Raw genomic sequence first — 15,834 nt, 5'->3', positions numbered from 1 at the left:
TAGGTTTAAGTGCAATGTACATGAGTGTGTGTACGAATGTATGCATGCATATTTTAATTAAGAACATCCTCATCTTCATCCTCTTCCTGTTCCTCCTTGACTTTACGCTCCGCCTCGGTCACGCGGCGCTGCAAGTGCCGCCAGAGCGTGCTTTTGGGTATTTCGAAGAGATTTGCTGCATGATTTTGCGACATGCCTCCGTTTATGCAGGCATGCACCGCTTTGGCAAGCTTGTCGCGCAGTTCATCCTTTGGTGTGCTATCCCGCCGCCGGCAAGCAACAAAATCGGGCAGGCGTCCCTGTTCCGCCAGCCGCACCTTATGTCGGTGCAGCGTCGACATGGGTATATGCAGATCCTGGCTTATGCTTTTCAACGAGTCGCCGTTTTTTAAGCGCTCGTATGCTTCCGAAAGCGATGGCTTTTCACGCTTTATCCTCATGTAGGCCGGATTGGAGCGCACTCGTCGCCACAGCACGGTTTTCGATATGTCGTAGCGATCGGCAGCCTTTTGCAGGCTGAGCCCTTCGTGGAGTACGGCAGCTGCTGCCAGATCGAGGGCATCATTGATGTCATCCTTGCTTTCTTTTTTAAGTGCGGCGTGTTGTTGATACTGTTTTGTCATTGTCTTTTTTGTAACCTTTGCCGACATTGGCCGTTGGCGTGCCTTTGCTTTTATCATATTCATATCTAGATGAACTTTTCGGGGTTTCACATCCAGCAATTCATCATCTTCCTCCTCGTCTCCAGGTTCGCCTTCATGCATTCCATCTTCGTGCATATCAACATCCGCATCTGCGGTCATCTCTATTAAAGGATCACCTGATCCAACATACTCCTCCTCAATTAACTGTGACTCCGATTCGTCCTGTTCGTCCGTATTTTCAGCCTCTGCATCATCATCGCCCATCTCACCAGTCGCCACAGATTCCACCACAGCGGAACTTCCTGCCACACCTAATTTAGCCACAGACGATGCTGATTGTGTTATAGTAAATGTTCCCGTGTTCTCTGTTAATATATATTGGTTGCCGCTGCTTGTGCCACCCATGTGCTCAATCGAATACGTTATTTTGGGCTGTTCACCATACACATCAAGGAATTCCAAGGTTCGGCCTTCTTGTTCGTGCTGCTGCTGGGGGTTTGCGAGCACTGCATTGCCTACCTCCAGTTTACCGACCACCGCACTAGCATCTTCCTCTTCCTCCTCCTCCATAAGAGCTGTATTCGCAATGTGTAAGCCGCTTATTGACTTGGCTGCCTCGACCGCCATAGCGCCGCTTATGACATTTGAGGTGGTCATGGCTGTGGGATTGGTTTCGAAACTAATGGCAGACTTTATGCCCAATAGATTAATGGCCTCGAGAAACTCGGTGAGCAGGGCGGAGGGTAAGCTCGTCTCTCCCATGTAAATAAACGACAACATGCTCTCGAGCAGCTCACCACGAATGTCTGGCAGGATGACAGTTGCCTCCTGGCCGGCGGGTAAATCGACAAGCAGGTTGCGCATCAGATCGCTGCACGTACTCAGTACGAAAAGATGGGCGCGCACACTGATGCCGTCTTTGGCCACGAGCAATACCTCGCATTGTTGATTGTTGCTTTGTTGATGCAGCAGAACGCGCTGTATATCCATTATTGTGGACGAGTGCCCCATCCATTTTAGGTGATTCTGAAGAAAGATGAGCAAAAAATCAAAAGTAAACAAATCGCACTAGCTAGTCGGTGTTTGTTTTTGCAATTGTTCCAAAAACCATTACCATTTTCGTTTGTTGTGTTTTATTTTCCAAAAATCGGATTCTATTCTATTCCAGAGCACGAAGCGAAACGCGACGAAAATGGAGAGCGTTAGGGTTGTCAAGTGTGATTGGAGCGTGATGTTACTACGATTTCAAATATATCAACTTTAAGTCATTAATTAAATTAGATAATACATCAAAAGCAAAATGATATATATTATTGTGCCTATAATTAAAATAATTATGCCGCATTAACTTGACAATCAAGTGTTGTGTTCAAAAACACTGTCAATTGGTGGCAATACTGAATGCGTTAAATTTGCGCTTGCTGGTTCATCAAATTGAGCTAAGCTCTGAACATAATTAGTTTGTTATGTTCTGTTTTGCTTATTCCAATTTCCTAATTGCTCTGTTTTATAATGAAATTTCAATGCACAATAAATTAATAATTTAAAATATTATACAGAACAGTGTTATTTTAGGAACAGGAAATTGCCTGGTGCTAATTTTGTAGCGTCAGTTACTTGTACTGTTCCATAAAGAAATTCCAACGGTATGAGAACAGAATTGGAACGATCTAGTTCACTGGATAACAAAAATTTACTCAACACTGGCTCTTTGACGTTTTGTTATTACATAAATTGTCAAATATTGTGTAGATTATTGGATTTGCACTCAAATATTTGGTTTAATCGAGGGAATGGCCGCACTAATTAGAAATCTGGGTACCAGGATTGCTTCCGCCGCCTTGACGGCCAAGCATGGTAACTATATACGGCATACATCTATGGCATAACATTTAAATATTCATTACACAGTGGTACCCGCTGGAACAGCTGCCCTGCGTATGCAAAGTACTGCTCCAGTTGATGCCAAGGCATCAGAGAAGCGTGAGTAGTTCGAATTGGTTAGCTTATCTTTTCTGGGAACTAATATGTATTTCGATTCGGCAGCTACTGTACGCAAGCCGGATGCAGCTGCTCGCACCAGCCTCTCAGAATTTGGTCGTTACGTTGCCGAGTGCCTGCCCAAATATGTGCAGAAGGTGCAGCTGACTTCTGGTGATGAGCTGGAGGTACTCATCGCGCCCGAGGGCGTTGTGCCGGTGCTCCAGTTCCTTAAGGATCATCATCAGGCGCAGTTTACTAATCTGGTCGACATAGCTGGCATGGACGTGCCGTGCCGCAAAAATCGATTTGAGGTTGTTTACAACCTGTTATCGCTGCGCTTTAATTCTCGCATCCGGGTAAAGACCTACACCGATGAGCTGACCCCGCTAGATTCGGTCTGTGAGGTTCACAAGGCAGCCAATTGGTACGAGCGTGAGATTTGGGACATGTATGGTGTCTTCTTTGCCAATCACCCCGATTTACGCCGTATCCTCACTGATTATGGTTTCGAGGGCCATCCACAGCGCCGCGACTTTCCGTTGTCCGGCTACGTTGAGCTGCGCTATGATGATGAGAAAAAGCGTGTCGTTTGCGAACCCTTGGAGTTGGCGCAGGAATTCAGAAAGTTTGATCTATCGGCACCGTGGGAGCAGTTCCCAAATTTCCGAAATGCAAACCCAGCATCAGAAGTGGTGCAACCAGCTGCGGCTGCCGCTGGAGCTAAGAAGTAAGCAAATGGAAAGTTTACAGCGTGTTGTTAAATGGTAATTAGATGAAAACATCAATAAAAGCGATATATAGAAATTGTAAATTTAAAAACAATTATTTATTGATAATCAACGGCACGCCACATAGAGTTTAATCTTTTACTCAGGTTTGGGAGTCCGGTTCGAATATGTAGTAAGAAAATAGATAGGGTCAAGATCTATAAAATATGCTTTTACAATTTGGAAACTTTTGTTAATTTAACTTTTGATTCATTTATGTTTTTACACATAGTATATCAGGAGTGCAAAAATTGTTTTCCTTAAATTCTCATGAGCTGATTATCAATTATTTTCAACGAATTACAACATCAAGAAATAAATCAGTATTTATGAAATTGAAATTGCATGAAATTGCTTTCTAAAATTGAATTGATTTAAATATTTTTGACTTGGTTTACTTGGCATTCCGCTTGTCTGTCTGCCGTTTGCTTGAACTTAATTTTGTACTCTTTCTATATTGTCTAAATGTAACCAAGCTTAACTGAACAGTAGAGAAATATTGACTGACTGTTCAATTTGATTTTTTGATTCGTATTCGCATTTTTACAAAATACATTACATTCAGATTGTGCTTGATTATAATTTACGCATGCCATATGCATGTTTATCGGTTATCTTAATACGCTTACAAAACATTTATTTAACACAAAATTCAGTTTACCAGGTATATATCGTATTTCAAAATCGTGCGCCTGCGCAGCGGTGCCTGGCCTTAAAGGCGTGGTTACGCCCTCAATCCTAGTTGTTTTTGGCGGGAAGTTTGTAGTACTCCATATATATGCATATAGAAGTTGATTTTGATTTTTATATATTACTGTTGATTCGAGCTTGATCTGGGCTGTACACACCATTTGGCTGCACCGCCAATGTTTTATTTCTTGATTTCTTGATTTATGTATTTTCGTTTCTCCAATGTGTACAAGAATATATGTACATACGTATGTACGTAGCAATTACTTTACATTTACATAGCTCGCTTTACAATTAGTTTAAAATGTTTCTCGTGCATTTACAAACAGACATATATGAATCTATGTACGAGTTTGGATGCATCTACATGTACATCGCTGCGTCCAAGTGGCGCAGATACAAAACAATTTTTGCTGCGCTTTCAAAAATGCGCGTGAACAGTTCGTGTCCAGGTCCAGGACAGTGGGACTGTGACAAATGAAAAATTTCGATGCAGGATGAAAAGTGCGCCACGGGCGAGCCATTTGATGGCGCCGCAGCGCACTTCCTGGCGACAAACAACAAATTCGACAGACGCCCATTGCGGGAATGGCCCGTCGTGTCACAAATACAAATTTGTTAAGCAAAAAGCACTCGATTCCAAGGCGCTGCTTATATCGATTCGGTTTTCGTGTAGAGCCGTGCAGCACCGCCAGCGGACGCGTATGTGGAAGCTCCGGTTCCCTTGTTGCTGCTGCTGCTGCCGCTGTTGTTGGCCTGACTTTCGCTGCTGTTGCTTGCGGCGGCTGCCTCATTGTTGAGCCGCTCGTGGTACTCCTGGAAGCACGGCACAATGCATAAATTCGTTTGACACTCGGGACAGTGGTATTTCGTTTTGCGGCGCAAAATGCGACCATGTCCATCGATGGTATTCCAACAGAAATTGCAGCCCAGCGCTGGGCCAGGACGAATGACGGGACAATGACTAGAACGTGGATTCTCCAAGGTAATTATTTCACGTTGGGTCTGCGGGCACAAGACATATATTAAACGGAATTCCTTTAACCTGCATATACGTACCTGTGGAGAAGACACCGAGCGCTGTAGTTCCTCGTTCTTCACGCGCAGCGTGGGCAAATGCTCAAATGAACTACTCGTCGTCGCGGTCTGGTTGGGATGCAGGTGACCGCTGCTGTTACCTGTTGACTTGGAGCTACGCAACTTATTACCACCGCCATTGGCTGTCTCAACCCTTGCACTGCTGCGTTCCCCAATATTTATGAGGGGTGAGTGCGGCGAGCGTCGTTCCGGAATGGGAGACGGTTCCGTGCTGCCACCATATGTGGGCGAAAATGGCTGGCGATTGCTGCTGATGCTGTTGAGTCCTGCCGGTGGCGAGGTTACCACCGAAACTGGGGTACCGCTTGTGTTTGTCGGCGTGGCCGCGGTCTCACTCGACGAGGCTGTGCATGTGACTACGCGTGCTGGGACCAGGTACTGTGACGAGCCGGCTGGCGGCGGCGAACCAGAGGCGTAAATAGACTCGGGCAGCGATATATGATGTGGATGATGTAGCGCAACAGGCGGCACATAGCTAGCATTAGTTCCCGATAGCGGATGCGAGTATTGCCGATGCAACGGCGCAAAAGGATTAGTGCTCGTAATGCTGCCGGTGCCGGTGGCGTGCAGCGAGTGCTGACGCGGCAGAAGTGGATCCGAATGTTGCTTAATCAGATATGGTGTGCTGGCCGGTACACTTAGCAGGTGCGGTGTCGGGGAAGCCAGGCTAGGCGCTGGCTCAGATGCATGCCGCTCAATTCGAGGTGGTACGCTCAACAGATGAGGATGATGTTGATGGTGCTGAGCCTGATGCTGATGATGATGCGTCGAATAGTCCCTGGCTATGGCGTTGGCTGCGCCCGCCGCATTGAACGGATCAAAGTCCAGCGTCGTCGCCGCCGTGTCCGGCGAAATCTGGTTGGTCGACGAAAGACTGTCGCTGTCACGCTTCACGCGCGGCTGTCGCGTCAGCACGCGATTCCGTTTGGAGCCCATCACCGCCGTCGACTGCGATGTCTGCAGGTCCGTGGCCGTATCTGTTTCGCTCGGTGTGCGCTCAAAGCTGCCGCCGCTGCTGCTGCTGGTATTGGTGCCCTGGCTGTGGGTGATGGCCAGCGTTGGATGATGCTGCGTGGCATGCGCCGGGCTGGGCTCTGCAAACAAACGAAATGTGGACTTTTAGTATGTGGTGCAGCTCAAGCTCGGGTTATGTTGGTGTGTCTTTGCAGGCTTACAATTAATTATTGTTTTAATTTAATTTTATTCGTTTCTTGCACATCGAAGCCTAGAGTCTAAAAGGTTCGTTCGTTAGTTACAATATATCGTACATATTTGCGTAACTTATTTTACAGTCGTTTCATTTACTACCGCTGACTAAAAGTACATTAAATGTAAATAATTAAATATATTTTTTAATTTTTTATAACTATATATGTTAAACACACACATACACAACTACCATAGTTATTGGTACTTTTGCAATTGTAGGAAACAGAGTTAGTCATAATTATTGTTTATGCTATTTTTGCGTTGTTTTTGATGAATTCGTTTATTTTTTTTGGTTTTTGTTGGCCTGTGTAGAACTATGCATCTAGTTTTAGGATTTAAAATGCATTACCAAAAGTTTTACGTTACAATTACAAATGACTTCTACAATGCCTTGCGACAATATAAAAAGTTCTCTATTAGTTACATACATATTTATTATATAATTTTTCTTTATGTATATATATGTATATTGTATTAAAAACACATTATTCTTATTCGTTTTCCTTTAATTTCTGCAGTCTCCATTTAGGATTTTGGGTGGTTACGAGTTATCTTAGTTTTGTATATTGCGTATATGGCTTGCCCATTTAGTCCTATTTAATCGTATGCGTACATCAAACATTATGTACATTCAAATGAAACCAAAAATAATCAAATCAAGAATCCCTCTAAGATATGTCTAGTATGTGTTAAATTGCACTCCAAACAGAGACGAAACCAAGCACCGTATAATCCAGTGAACGAAATATAGATATATTTTCCACAGAAACTAGAATTGGAATGATTTGTTAATTCGTTTGATTCGCCAATATTGAAATTAGTTTGATAGTTTCACGATAAATACACAACAAAAACAGTCTCTAAACAAATTCTTGCTTTCCATATTCATTGGTTTTGGGTAATACGGTTGGTGGTTCAAAACAATCAAATCCAGCCCAAAATCGAAAATACAAAATGATTGCGTACATTTACAAATATATAATATATATTGGTACATATATATATATATATATATTATACATTATTGAGTTGGCTTAATTAAATATTTGAAGGTTAACTTCTCTTACGGTTTATTTTATACGGATTATAACACTATCCGTCTAACGACAGACCCATTTCCCGTCAACTAGATACAAAACATCCATTTCAACTAAAACTGATTGGCCATAAACTGTACACAAATATATGTTGTTTATAGAAATACATATTAAATTATACGATTTAGAATGTATACGTAATGAAGGTTGCTTTTGTAACACGAGTGCCAGGACTAAAGGGGATTACATCAATGATGAAAATAATTAGGCCATTTTTAAGTAGTTTATATTTAAAAAGTTATATGTACATGCTAGCTAGTCGATACATAAATCATTTTTGTATTTTGACGATTAACACTAATAAAATTGTATAAATTTATGTACAAATATAAATTGTGGTTACATATACACATACTTTACTACCGATTCCTTAGTTAACAATGGTAAAAATAATGTTCGGCTCGAAACATGTAGCTTAAGGAATAAAGTTTTATAAATTATTACATATGTGCCGGTTGTCGGCACATCTGCTTAACTTTAGGGATACTACATCCTAGTGGGTTCTGCCGTTCCTCCATTGATGACATGGCATAACTCATTTGCCGATTCGGAACCCCGTGGGTTATGCCTAATGCCTGTAATTCACTAGAGTAGCTGCCGTTGCTCTAATACCTGTATCGAGAGTTACACACCTTGCACTGCAACGCCTGGGATCTTAGGATTTGTCTAAGTATTGCAGGCCAGTGTTAACCAGCGGTGCTAGCGTGCTGGCAACCAGTGGCGGCGGTGGTGGTGCCGCCACAGTTACAAAATTATTGAAAATAAACGCGGTAGCCGCTGCGCTATGCGCAGTGCCCATTGCTGAGACCGAGACGGGCACGGCTGATATGCTCATTGGTTCTGGCTCACTTGCTGCCATAACGGCGGCCTGCAGCAACGTGGCTGGCCCTGGCCCGTGCGCAGACTCACCGCTACCGCCGCTCAGTTGGTCCACCTGCAGAGGCATTGCACCTGCTGCGGCGGCGGCAACAACGCCCATGTGACTTGAAATCGTATTCTATATTGAGTTGAAGTTAATACTCTGTAGATTCATGGCGGCGGCCGGATTAACGTTGATCGTGCCCGCCCCCGAGGCAGCGGCGGCTGCACCGGCTCCCGTCGCATCGATATAACGCTGCCGGGACATCGTGTGCACGTTTGTTGGTGAGTCCATGTAGCGTGCATCGAAGAGGCTCATGACGCCGATGGCTGGGTGCGTGTTAGTGCCACCGGCTGTAGTGGCCGCCGCAGCGCTGCCATGATGTGGAGTGCACATCAGCGATGGCGTCGGCGTCTCCGCTTGTGGCGGTATCTGCATGTTGAGCGCAGCCGTTTGGGCCGCGGCAACGGCCGCTGCTGTTAGATGATCATAAGTTTCGTTGGTCGTATCGTCGCCGGGATTTGTTGATGGTGTTGGCGAGGGCGAAAGGTTAGGCTCCTGCTTGACCACGCGCGCCTTAATGCTGGGCCTCGACACCGGGTAGCCGCGTTTCTTGTACTCCAGCCAGAGAGTGCGATTGTTCACGCCGTACAGTCGAGCAGCTTTGCAGAATCCGATGCCACCGGTGCGTACCGCTTCTAGAGCCCGAATGAAATTCTCATCGCCTTGCGGGTTGACCGAACGCTTCCGCTTCACCACTTGACTGCTGCCCCCTCCACCACTGCTGCTATTGCCGCCGCCGCCTGCGCTGCCCGCACTTCCACCCGCGCTGCTACCACCGCCGCCACCGCCCACACCTGAGTGCACCGGCGACTGTGTGGGCGTCGGCCCCTGACTGTACACAGACTGCACCATATTGGATTCGTTGGGTGACGTGGGTGACAAATTTTGCGCTGCCGTTGCATAGCCGCTGACCAAATTATTCACGGTTATGATTTGCGACGAGTACGCCTGACCAGCCGTAGCGCCCTGTTGTTGTTGCTGTTGCTGCTGCTGGTAGTGCAGCTGCTGCAGATGCTGTTGTTGTTGCTGCTGCGTGGCCTGCTGCTGGGCTTCGTGCTGCTGTTGCTGCTGCTGTTGGCGCTGATCGTTGGTGCCGGCGGTACCGACGCCGGCACTGCTATTCGCACCGCTGTTTTGATTGCCGCCGTTGCCATTTCCAATCAAGTTGGACTGACAAGCGGGCATCGAGAAGCGCGAATAGTTTGAATCAACAACTGTCCACTGCAGACCTGGGAAGGGGAGAGAGAGAGAGAGACAGCGTAAGATTGGTTTTGTCTTTAGTAGGAGTTTGAAATTGAAATTTACTCTCTATAAATTTACTCTCAATTTGGGGTCGGGGCTCAACATTTGGCCAAGATCTGAGATTCGAAATAGGGGCAAACCATTGGACAACAGATATAGTACAGTTTATATAGTAGAATGGTATTGGTATCGGTATCGAGTAGTAGAAAGATTGCTAATGCTAAATCATTATCATTCGAAAACCGCTCTTCAAAATGCTTTCCCACAAAAAATAAAATTGGAAATTTATAAAAAAAAAAATAATCATTGGCAAACAAAAGAGTTTAGTAATCAAATTGACAAAATGAAAAAATCAAATCAGTAAAATACAGTTATTTAGTTTTGGACTCTGTGCTAGCTCTCTCCCATTCCCAAGTTCAGGTAGGATTTCATTTTTGAATAGAATACACAATAGTTAATTATATACATATGTACATACAAATGCATTAATTTCATGTAACACAATTATTTTTAATCGCACTTAATCGATAAACGGTAGTCTTTATGCTTATGTTTCATATTTAGCTTTAGCATTCATTTCTCCAAGCGCTTTGGATTGCACTTAAATTCATTGAACGTATGTGTTTGAGTGTGTGTGTTTTGTTCTGGCTGTGTTTGTGTGTGTGTGTATGGAACGCATGACATGTGAATGAGCGATAGCAGAGTAACAACAGGAGAAGCTAGAGTTGAGCATAAGAATGAAATAATGATAATGATAGCAAAATCAACAACAAAAACACAAAACGCAGGGACCAAGTAGAACTCCTCGACTCGACTCGTCTCGTACGGACAGCCTGTTGCCAATAGAAACTACAACCCCTTAATGAAGCATGAACTGGCGTATGATCTTTATGTTAGTGTTTCTTTTTCTATTTTGCATCTAAGGTAAAATTTTAAAATAAATCGCACAAACATTTGTATTTAATTATAAAAGTTTGGATATCTTTGCTTAACGTTTTTCTACTGTGCGATTTATTTTTGACAAGTTTTAGTTTAGGATTTTAACTTACCAGAGTGTGATGACTGTGAATTGGGTGCGTCGTGTTCCGATGGTGTCGTGGTGCCAGAAATGTCCAGAGGCATCGACTGATTCACACTGCCGATGTCCACTTCGGGTTTCTGCACGTTGAGCAATAAATATTGAAGAAAATTAGTTTACTAAAATGCATAGAGTTGGATATAAATTTAACGTGACCAATTTCATTACAATTTGCATATGTATGTGCCCGTGAGCGTCGTCCAGATCCGAGTCCTGCGGCTGCTGCTCTAGCTCAGCGCTCGCCGATTCTTTCAGTAGCTTGGCAGCATGCATCGAGTGGCCCGAAAGGCTGCCCAGTGCCGCGGTCGAATTGCTGCCGGCTCCACCGCCAAAAGACATTTGACTCATCTGTGCCAGACTTATCCCAGCAGCATTACCAGCGGCGCCAGCTGCATCCAAGGAGCTGTTGTGCTGCTCCTCCGTGTTGTTTCGATCACCAGAGCCTGTTAAATGCCAGAGATAGCCAAAAATAGATTAGTTGAACTACTCTGCTTCCACTATATTCACGATCTGGCCGACGATTCTTTACCCAAGTCGCACTCACCGTTATTTGAGGATTTTCGCAAGCGCTTGCGCCGTGTGGCCGGCGACGTGCCAGCACTTAGCGGTGATGGCGTTCGCCTCAGCTGATGGTGATGCGTCTGCGAACCCTGTGCTTGGCTGCCCTGCTGCTGTTGTGGTTGGTGATGATGATGGTGGTGATGATGCTGCTGTTGTTGTTGTTGTTGCTGCTGCTGTTGTTGTTGCTGTTGTTGCTGCTGCTGTTGCTGTTGTTGCTGCTGCTGTTGTTGTTGAGCCTGCTGCTGTTGTTGCGCTTGCTGCTGCTGCAGTTGTTGCTGTAGCTGCTGCTGATGATGCTGCTGAAACTGCTGCGCCTCACTACTACTCCAAAGCGAATCGCCGGCACTGCTGCTACCGCTAGCTGCTCCCAGACTTGGAGCGGCCACGCCAGCGTTAGTGCCAGCAACATTGGCGCCAGCTTGTCCAAGTAGCTCGGCGGCCTCGCTGGAGGACTTGCTGTCGGATTTGGTGAGGTTGGCCGGATCCGTGGGCATCTCGGCCAGGCCCTTTATCTTGAGCATCTCGGCCGTTTTGAGTATGTGCGGCAGTTGCTCCTGCGACACATTCACCTCGCCGTAGTACATAAAATCCACCATTGTCTTGAGATCATCGTACTGCACGTCCTTCAGTATGACAATCGGATGCTGGCACGGATTCGTCGTAAATAGCGCCTGTTACAAGTCAAACAAAGCAGATGCACTCTTAAATAATCGTCAAACATCACTGAAGGACTTTCACTCACCTGAAAGTACGAGCTGCACGCGGAGAGCACTATTTTATGGGCCTGCAGTTGACGGCCCTCCGCGGCAAGCGTGACGTCCACCAGCGTCCCATTATGCAGCAGGGAAGAGCAGACGGATATGAAGTTTGGCTGGTGATTGTTCCAGCGCAGGCAGAACTGCTGCACAGACATTGTCGGTGCCAGCGACTACCCAAACAACAGTAAGCGATGCTGTTGCCGCTGCCGCGTACTTTGTTTCGCGGCAGCAACAACGATATGTCGGAATACCAACGAGATACCAACAATGCCAAGGCAAACCGAAAACGATTTCAATTCCAAAGCGTAATGACGAAAACACGCTGATAACAGCACTTTTTATCGCCTATTGATTTTTGTTTTCTCCTTTCTGTTTCGGTGTTGTTGCTGTTGCGTTTTTTTTCGCTTTAATTAAAATTTATGTACAATATTTTTTTTGGGGGCGCCTTTAACTGTTGCTGCTGTTGTTGTTGTTGTTCTCCTCACTGTCTGTTTTTATATATGTACACATGCATATGCGTATACATAGATATGAACTTTAGCGCTTGGCGGCGGTTTCTATGCCGCACCGTTCTACACATACACAGATGCACGCATCTTATGTACTGCTAAAATGGGAATAAATGCAAAATAAATATTATAAGCATGTACACACATTTACATAAAAGCACATTCACATATATGTATATTTTTTTATTTGATAAGAGCAATATAAAAATTTGTTTGGATTAGCATTTTCTTCTTCTTTTTCTTGGTTTAGTGTCAACTTATCTCTTCATGCCTACGCGCGCACTCTTTCGCTCTTTCTTTCTGTATCACAGGCTGCGCCGCGCTCGCTCAGGCTGCTTACAACAAAAACAGCACTGGCAACAACAAAATAACTGTATATGTGTGTAATTATACAGTCGCGAATAGCACACGCACGCACACATACGTAAACACTCAACATATACATACACTGACAGATGCTCGAAAATTTAACAGAAAGTCTGTGTACTGTTTTTTGCCTTAAGTTTTATTTTTAATGAAAACGTAGCGAAATCTAATACATAGGCTTCATGTCTGATGTGCGCTAGGGAGACCTTGAATTTTCTTTGATTGTTATGACGTAATTAGCGCGTCTGACCCTCTGCTTCTGCCACAGGCACGACCACAACCGACGTCGTACTAATCGCTGCTTCGTTTATTCATCGTATTGACATTTTCAGCAGCCTTTATTTAGGTATGTACATACATACATATTTATTTTCATTTGTCGCGCGTTTTTGTTGTAAATGCTTCCCATCTACATATTTGCGTGGTTATTAAGCCAGCAATTGACAGTTTTATATTCTTGTGGGCAAACGGGAACGTTTTTATTATTTTGCACAAAAGAAAACACAGCGAGAAGTAGAAAGTCCAAAAACAAAATGGCGCGCTTGTAAGAAAAATTGTTGGTGTGCAAAAGGCTTATATATCAAGTTTAACGTCTCATATTTTATAGAAAACATATGTATTTCACGTCTTCACTTCTCTGTTTTTACACTGTGCATAATTTGGCATTATTTAGTTTATGTATAAATTAATTATGGCAGTAATGCAGTTCTTACGTTTTACTTCTTTATTCTTTTATTGCGATATCAGGCCTGATAATCAGGGTTGCTTTGAAGAACTGCTCAGCATTCAATGAGACTATCGATAGTTCCAAATTTATTTGCTTAGTCGATTTCTTATTAATCGAAAGACTGCGATGTTCTTACACTTTTCAACGCTGTTTTGTCATGCGATAACTAAAGGTTGCTATTAACTAACTTAGACAATGGCTAAGTCACTTTTCAGAAATAACATGGTTTTGATAGATTGTCAATTTATTAGTAAATACCCATAATGTTTGTATGAAGCTGTAATGATTTCGCGACTATCGAATGATATAGATATCGGTTGGTTTTCAACATTTGCTGTGCGATGTCAGTATAGTTACTCGATCTTACATCCGATGACAATTGGAAATACCAACTAGTATTTTATTTAAAATTGATATATTATCGGCCGGGTAAGCTTTTAACTGCCTGTTTGTTTAAACCGCAAGCGATTTTAATAAAGCTATAACGCAAACGTAGCAATAACTTGCACAACTTAGTTGCCTTGGTTAAAACAATTCTATTGTCTATTACAAACAAAAAACAACAACTTTAGCTAAAAAAAATTTCTACTTTCGTTATTAAATGAATCCAATGTTTTACAAAGAAGTTTCTTTGTTTACTGTAGTGCACAAACGTATGTATGTGAATTGATAGATTTAAATGTTTGGTAGCCATAGCCATGCTGTAAATTCTTTAGATATTGTTGTCAAAGAGGCAATAAAATTATTTTTGTTGCTGTCTCAAACTTAAAATATCGACAGACCAAAGTATGCAAATTTAAGTTAGTACTTTCTGCACCTAATATAAAATAGACTTACCTAGATATCTAAAATATAAGGCATTGTTGTTAAAGCTTAGCATAATATCTTATGAAGATGAATAGCCTATACATGATGAGCATATGCATGGGCCAAAGAGTTATGGCCTTTACTATATGGAATAAATATGCATTTTTTTATGCGTAAGACAATAGCATAGAAAAACGTAAAATTAAACTACGTTTTTTCTATAAACACAAATATGCCACTGCAGTTCGTTCGTTCGTTGAACGCGGTCAATTTCATATTTGAAATGCGTAAATTAATAATTCCGTGCCATAAAAACAAATATTAAAATATGCATACTTACGATGGAGCCCTTGTGTTGTAGGTGTAGGTCACAGTTCCAGCTAAGGCTGATATAAAAGTCTCGTCTATTTGATTTCGACACCAGTATCACCTGCAGTAGCCATCTGTGCACTACGAATAGCCCGAGCTCAGCAAATCACAAATCAAAATGTACAAAGCCGTAAGTTCTTGTTTAAATTGTGTTATAAGTGAATACAGTATTTTCATCTTCCTCCAGACTCTTATCCTTGCGGCCCTATGCCTTATCGGCAGCAGCGGTGCAGTCGACGAGTCGGATGCCGTTATCACCAAATATAGATCTGAGATTAATGAGGACGGCAGCTATAGCTATGAATATGGGACTTCAAACAACATTCAGGCCGCAGAGAGTGGAGTGGGAAGTGCCTATGCTACAGGATCCGTACAATACATAGCTCCCGATGGACAACCCATTAATCTGGAGTACACAGCTGATGAAAATGGTTATCAGCCAAAGGGCGATCATTTGCCAACACCTCCTCCAACTCCAGATTACATCTTGAGGGCATTGGCATACATCGAGGAGCATCCTTTCACAAGAGTTCAGCTCAAGAAATAAGATAATGTAGTATAACGCATCACCGTGCTTAGATTAAGCTAGTAAATGATAAATATTTTTTAATTTCGTTAGTTATTCGTTTTACTATAATGATTTGTTATTTTTTTACATTTTTGCTAGAAGCAGATATCGATTAGATTGTTTACTAGGAAATATTTGGGATTCTGGCAACTTCTTTCACTTGGGAGCAAGGTTTTTCTTGATATAAATCAAATTTGTTACAAAACTACATGTTATTTATTATTACTTAATACTTACTTCTACAGCGAATTTCTCACTTGAGTTGAACCAGCACGGGCAGCTGTATTGGACAGATGCTTTTCAACTGTTACCAGTTTTGATGTTAATGAAATGCAAAAGCGAGCGCTTACTCAGGGTGGAAGCTGAAAATGGACTTGAATGCGATTAATATTTGCGTGTCTTGTAAATTTTGTCAAAAGCTGCTGATTGTTACGCAAAT

At 43.2% G+C, this 15,834-nt stretch overlaps 4 protein-coding genes across 11 annotated transcripts; 2 read left to right on the top strand and 2 right to left on the bottom strand.

Annotated features, from left to right (window-relative positions):
* Positions 1 to 31: 31 nt before the first annotated feature.
* On the bottom strand, positions 32 to 1,859 carry LOC115771016 (protein tramtrack, beta isoform). The gene is made up of 2 exons (XM_030716537.1): positions 1,759 to 1,859; positions 32 to 1,670 (listed from the first exon to the last, which is right to left on the bottom strand). The coding sequence occupies exons 1-2, from the start codon at positions 1,759 to 1,761 to the stop codon at positions 54 to 56; spliced, it is 1,620 nt and encodes a 539-aa protein (XP_030572397.1). The 5' UTR covers positions 1,762 to 1,859; the 3' UTR covers positions 32 to 53.
* Positions 1,860 to 2,363: 504 nt separating this feature from the next.
* Positions 2,364 to 3,438, top strand: LOC115771019 (NADH dehydrogenase [ubiquinone] iron-sulfur protein 3, mitochondrial). Its single transcript, XM_030716540.1, has 3 exons — positions 2,364 to 2,501; positions 2,556 to 2,627; positions 2,691 to 3,438. The coding sequence occupies exons 1-3, from the start codon at positions 2,438 to 2,440 to the stop codon at positions 3,356 to 3,358; spliced, it is 804 nt and encodes a 267-aa protein (XP_030572400.1). The 5' UTR covers positions 2,364 to 2,437; the 3' UTR covers positions 3,359 to 3,438.
* Positions 3,387 to 12,441, bottom strand: LOC115771015 (broad-complex core protein isoforms 1/2/3/4/5). 4 transcript variants are annotated; one of them, XM_030716533.1, is made up of 6 exons: positions 12,034 to 12,441; positions 11,260 to 11,962; positions 10,899 to 11,173; positions 10,702 to 10,810; positions 5,144 to 6,276; positions 3,387 to 5,089 (listed from the first exon to the last, which is right to left on the bottom strand). In XM_030716533.1, exons 1-6 carry the CDS (start codon positions 12,202 to 12,204, stop codon positions 4,736 to 4,738), a joined length of 2,745 nt encoding a protein of 914 aa, XP_030572393.1. In that variant the 5' UTR covers positions 12,205 to 12,441; the 3' UTR covers positions 3,387 to 4,735. The 4 variants fall into 4 exon arrangements, with proteins under 4 accessions (XP_030572393.1, XP_030572394.1, XP_030572395.1 ...); XM_030716534.1 differs by having other exon boundaries at positions 11,275 to 11,962; XM_030716535.1 differs by lacking the exons at positions 3,387 to 5,089; positions 5,144 to 6,276 and adding an exon at positions 8,465 to 9,639.
* Positions 9,997 to 15,407, top strand: LOC115771022 (pupal cuticle protein Edg-78E). 5 transcript variants are annotated; one of them, XM_030716544.1, is made up of 3 exons: positions 9,997 to 10,072; positions 14,820 to 14,957; positions 15,015 to 15,407. In XM_030716544.1, the coding sequence occupies exons 2-3, from the start codon at positions 14,946 to 14,948 to the stop codon at positions 15,372 to 15,374; spliced, it is 372 nt and encodes a 123-aa protein (XP_030572404.1). In that variant the 5' UTR covers positions 9,997 to 10,072; positions 14,820 to 14,945; the 3' UTR covers positions 15,375 to 15,407. The 5 variants fall into 5 exon arrangements, with proteins under 5 accessions (XP_030572404.1, XP_030572408.1, XP_030572406.1 ...); XM_030716548.1 differs by lacking the exon at positions 9,997 to 10,072 and adding an exon at positions 13,013 to 13,270 and having other exon boundaries at positions 14,883 to 14,957; XM_030716546.1 differs by lacking the exon at positions 9,997 to 10,072 and adding an exon at positions 13,789 to 13,823 and having other exon boundaries at positions 14,703 to 14,957.
* Positions 15,408 to 15,834: the final 427 nt, after the last annotated feature.

This window comes from Drosophila novamexicana, unplaced genomic scaffold (assembly GCF_003285875.2).
Source record: "Drosophila novamexicana strain 15010-1031.04,08,12 unplaced genomic scaffold, DnovRS2.1 tig00000024-arrow-pilon, whole genome shotgun sequence".
Classification (NCBI taxonomy): domain Eukaryota; kingdom Metazoa; phylum Arthropoda; class Insecta; order Diptera; family Drosophilidae; genus Drosophila; species Drosophila novamexicana.
The sequence above is the reverse complement of the archived record's forward strand: the minus strand, read 5'-3'. Positions and strand labels throughout refer to the sequence as shown.

What these genes read in the sequence shown, in the direction of transcription:
- LOC115771019 (XM_030716540.1), top strand. Translation starts at nt 2,438, where the DNA reads ATGGCCGCACTAATTAGAAATCTGGGTACCAGGATTGCTTCCGCCGCC. An exon ending in CGCCTTGACGGCCAAGCATG is followed by an intron (nt 2,502 to 2,555) that starts GTAACTATATAC and finishes TTCATTACACAG; the next exon opens with TGGTACCCGCTGGAACAGCT. An exon ending in TGCCAAGGCATCAGAGAAGC is followed by an intron (nt 2,628 to 2,690) that starts GTGAGTAGTTCG and finishes TCGATTCGGCAG; the next exon opens with CTACTGTACGCAAGCCGGAT.
- LOC115771015 (XM_030716533.1), bottom strand. Translation starts at nt 12,204, where the DNA reads ATGTCTGTGCAGCAGTTCTGCCTGCGCTGGAACAATCACCAGCCAAAC. An exon ending in CGTGCAGCTCGTACTTTCAG is followed by an intron (nt 11,963 to 12,033) that starts GTGAGTGAAAGT and finishes GACTTGTAACAG; the next exon opens with GCGCTATTTACGACGAATCC. An exon ending in GCTCGGTGTCTTCTCCACAG is followed by an intron (nt 5,090 to 5,143) that starts GTACGTATATGC and finishes TTGTGCCCGCAG; the next exon opens with ACCCAACGTGAAATAATTAC.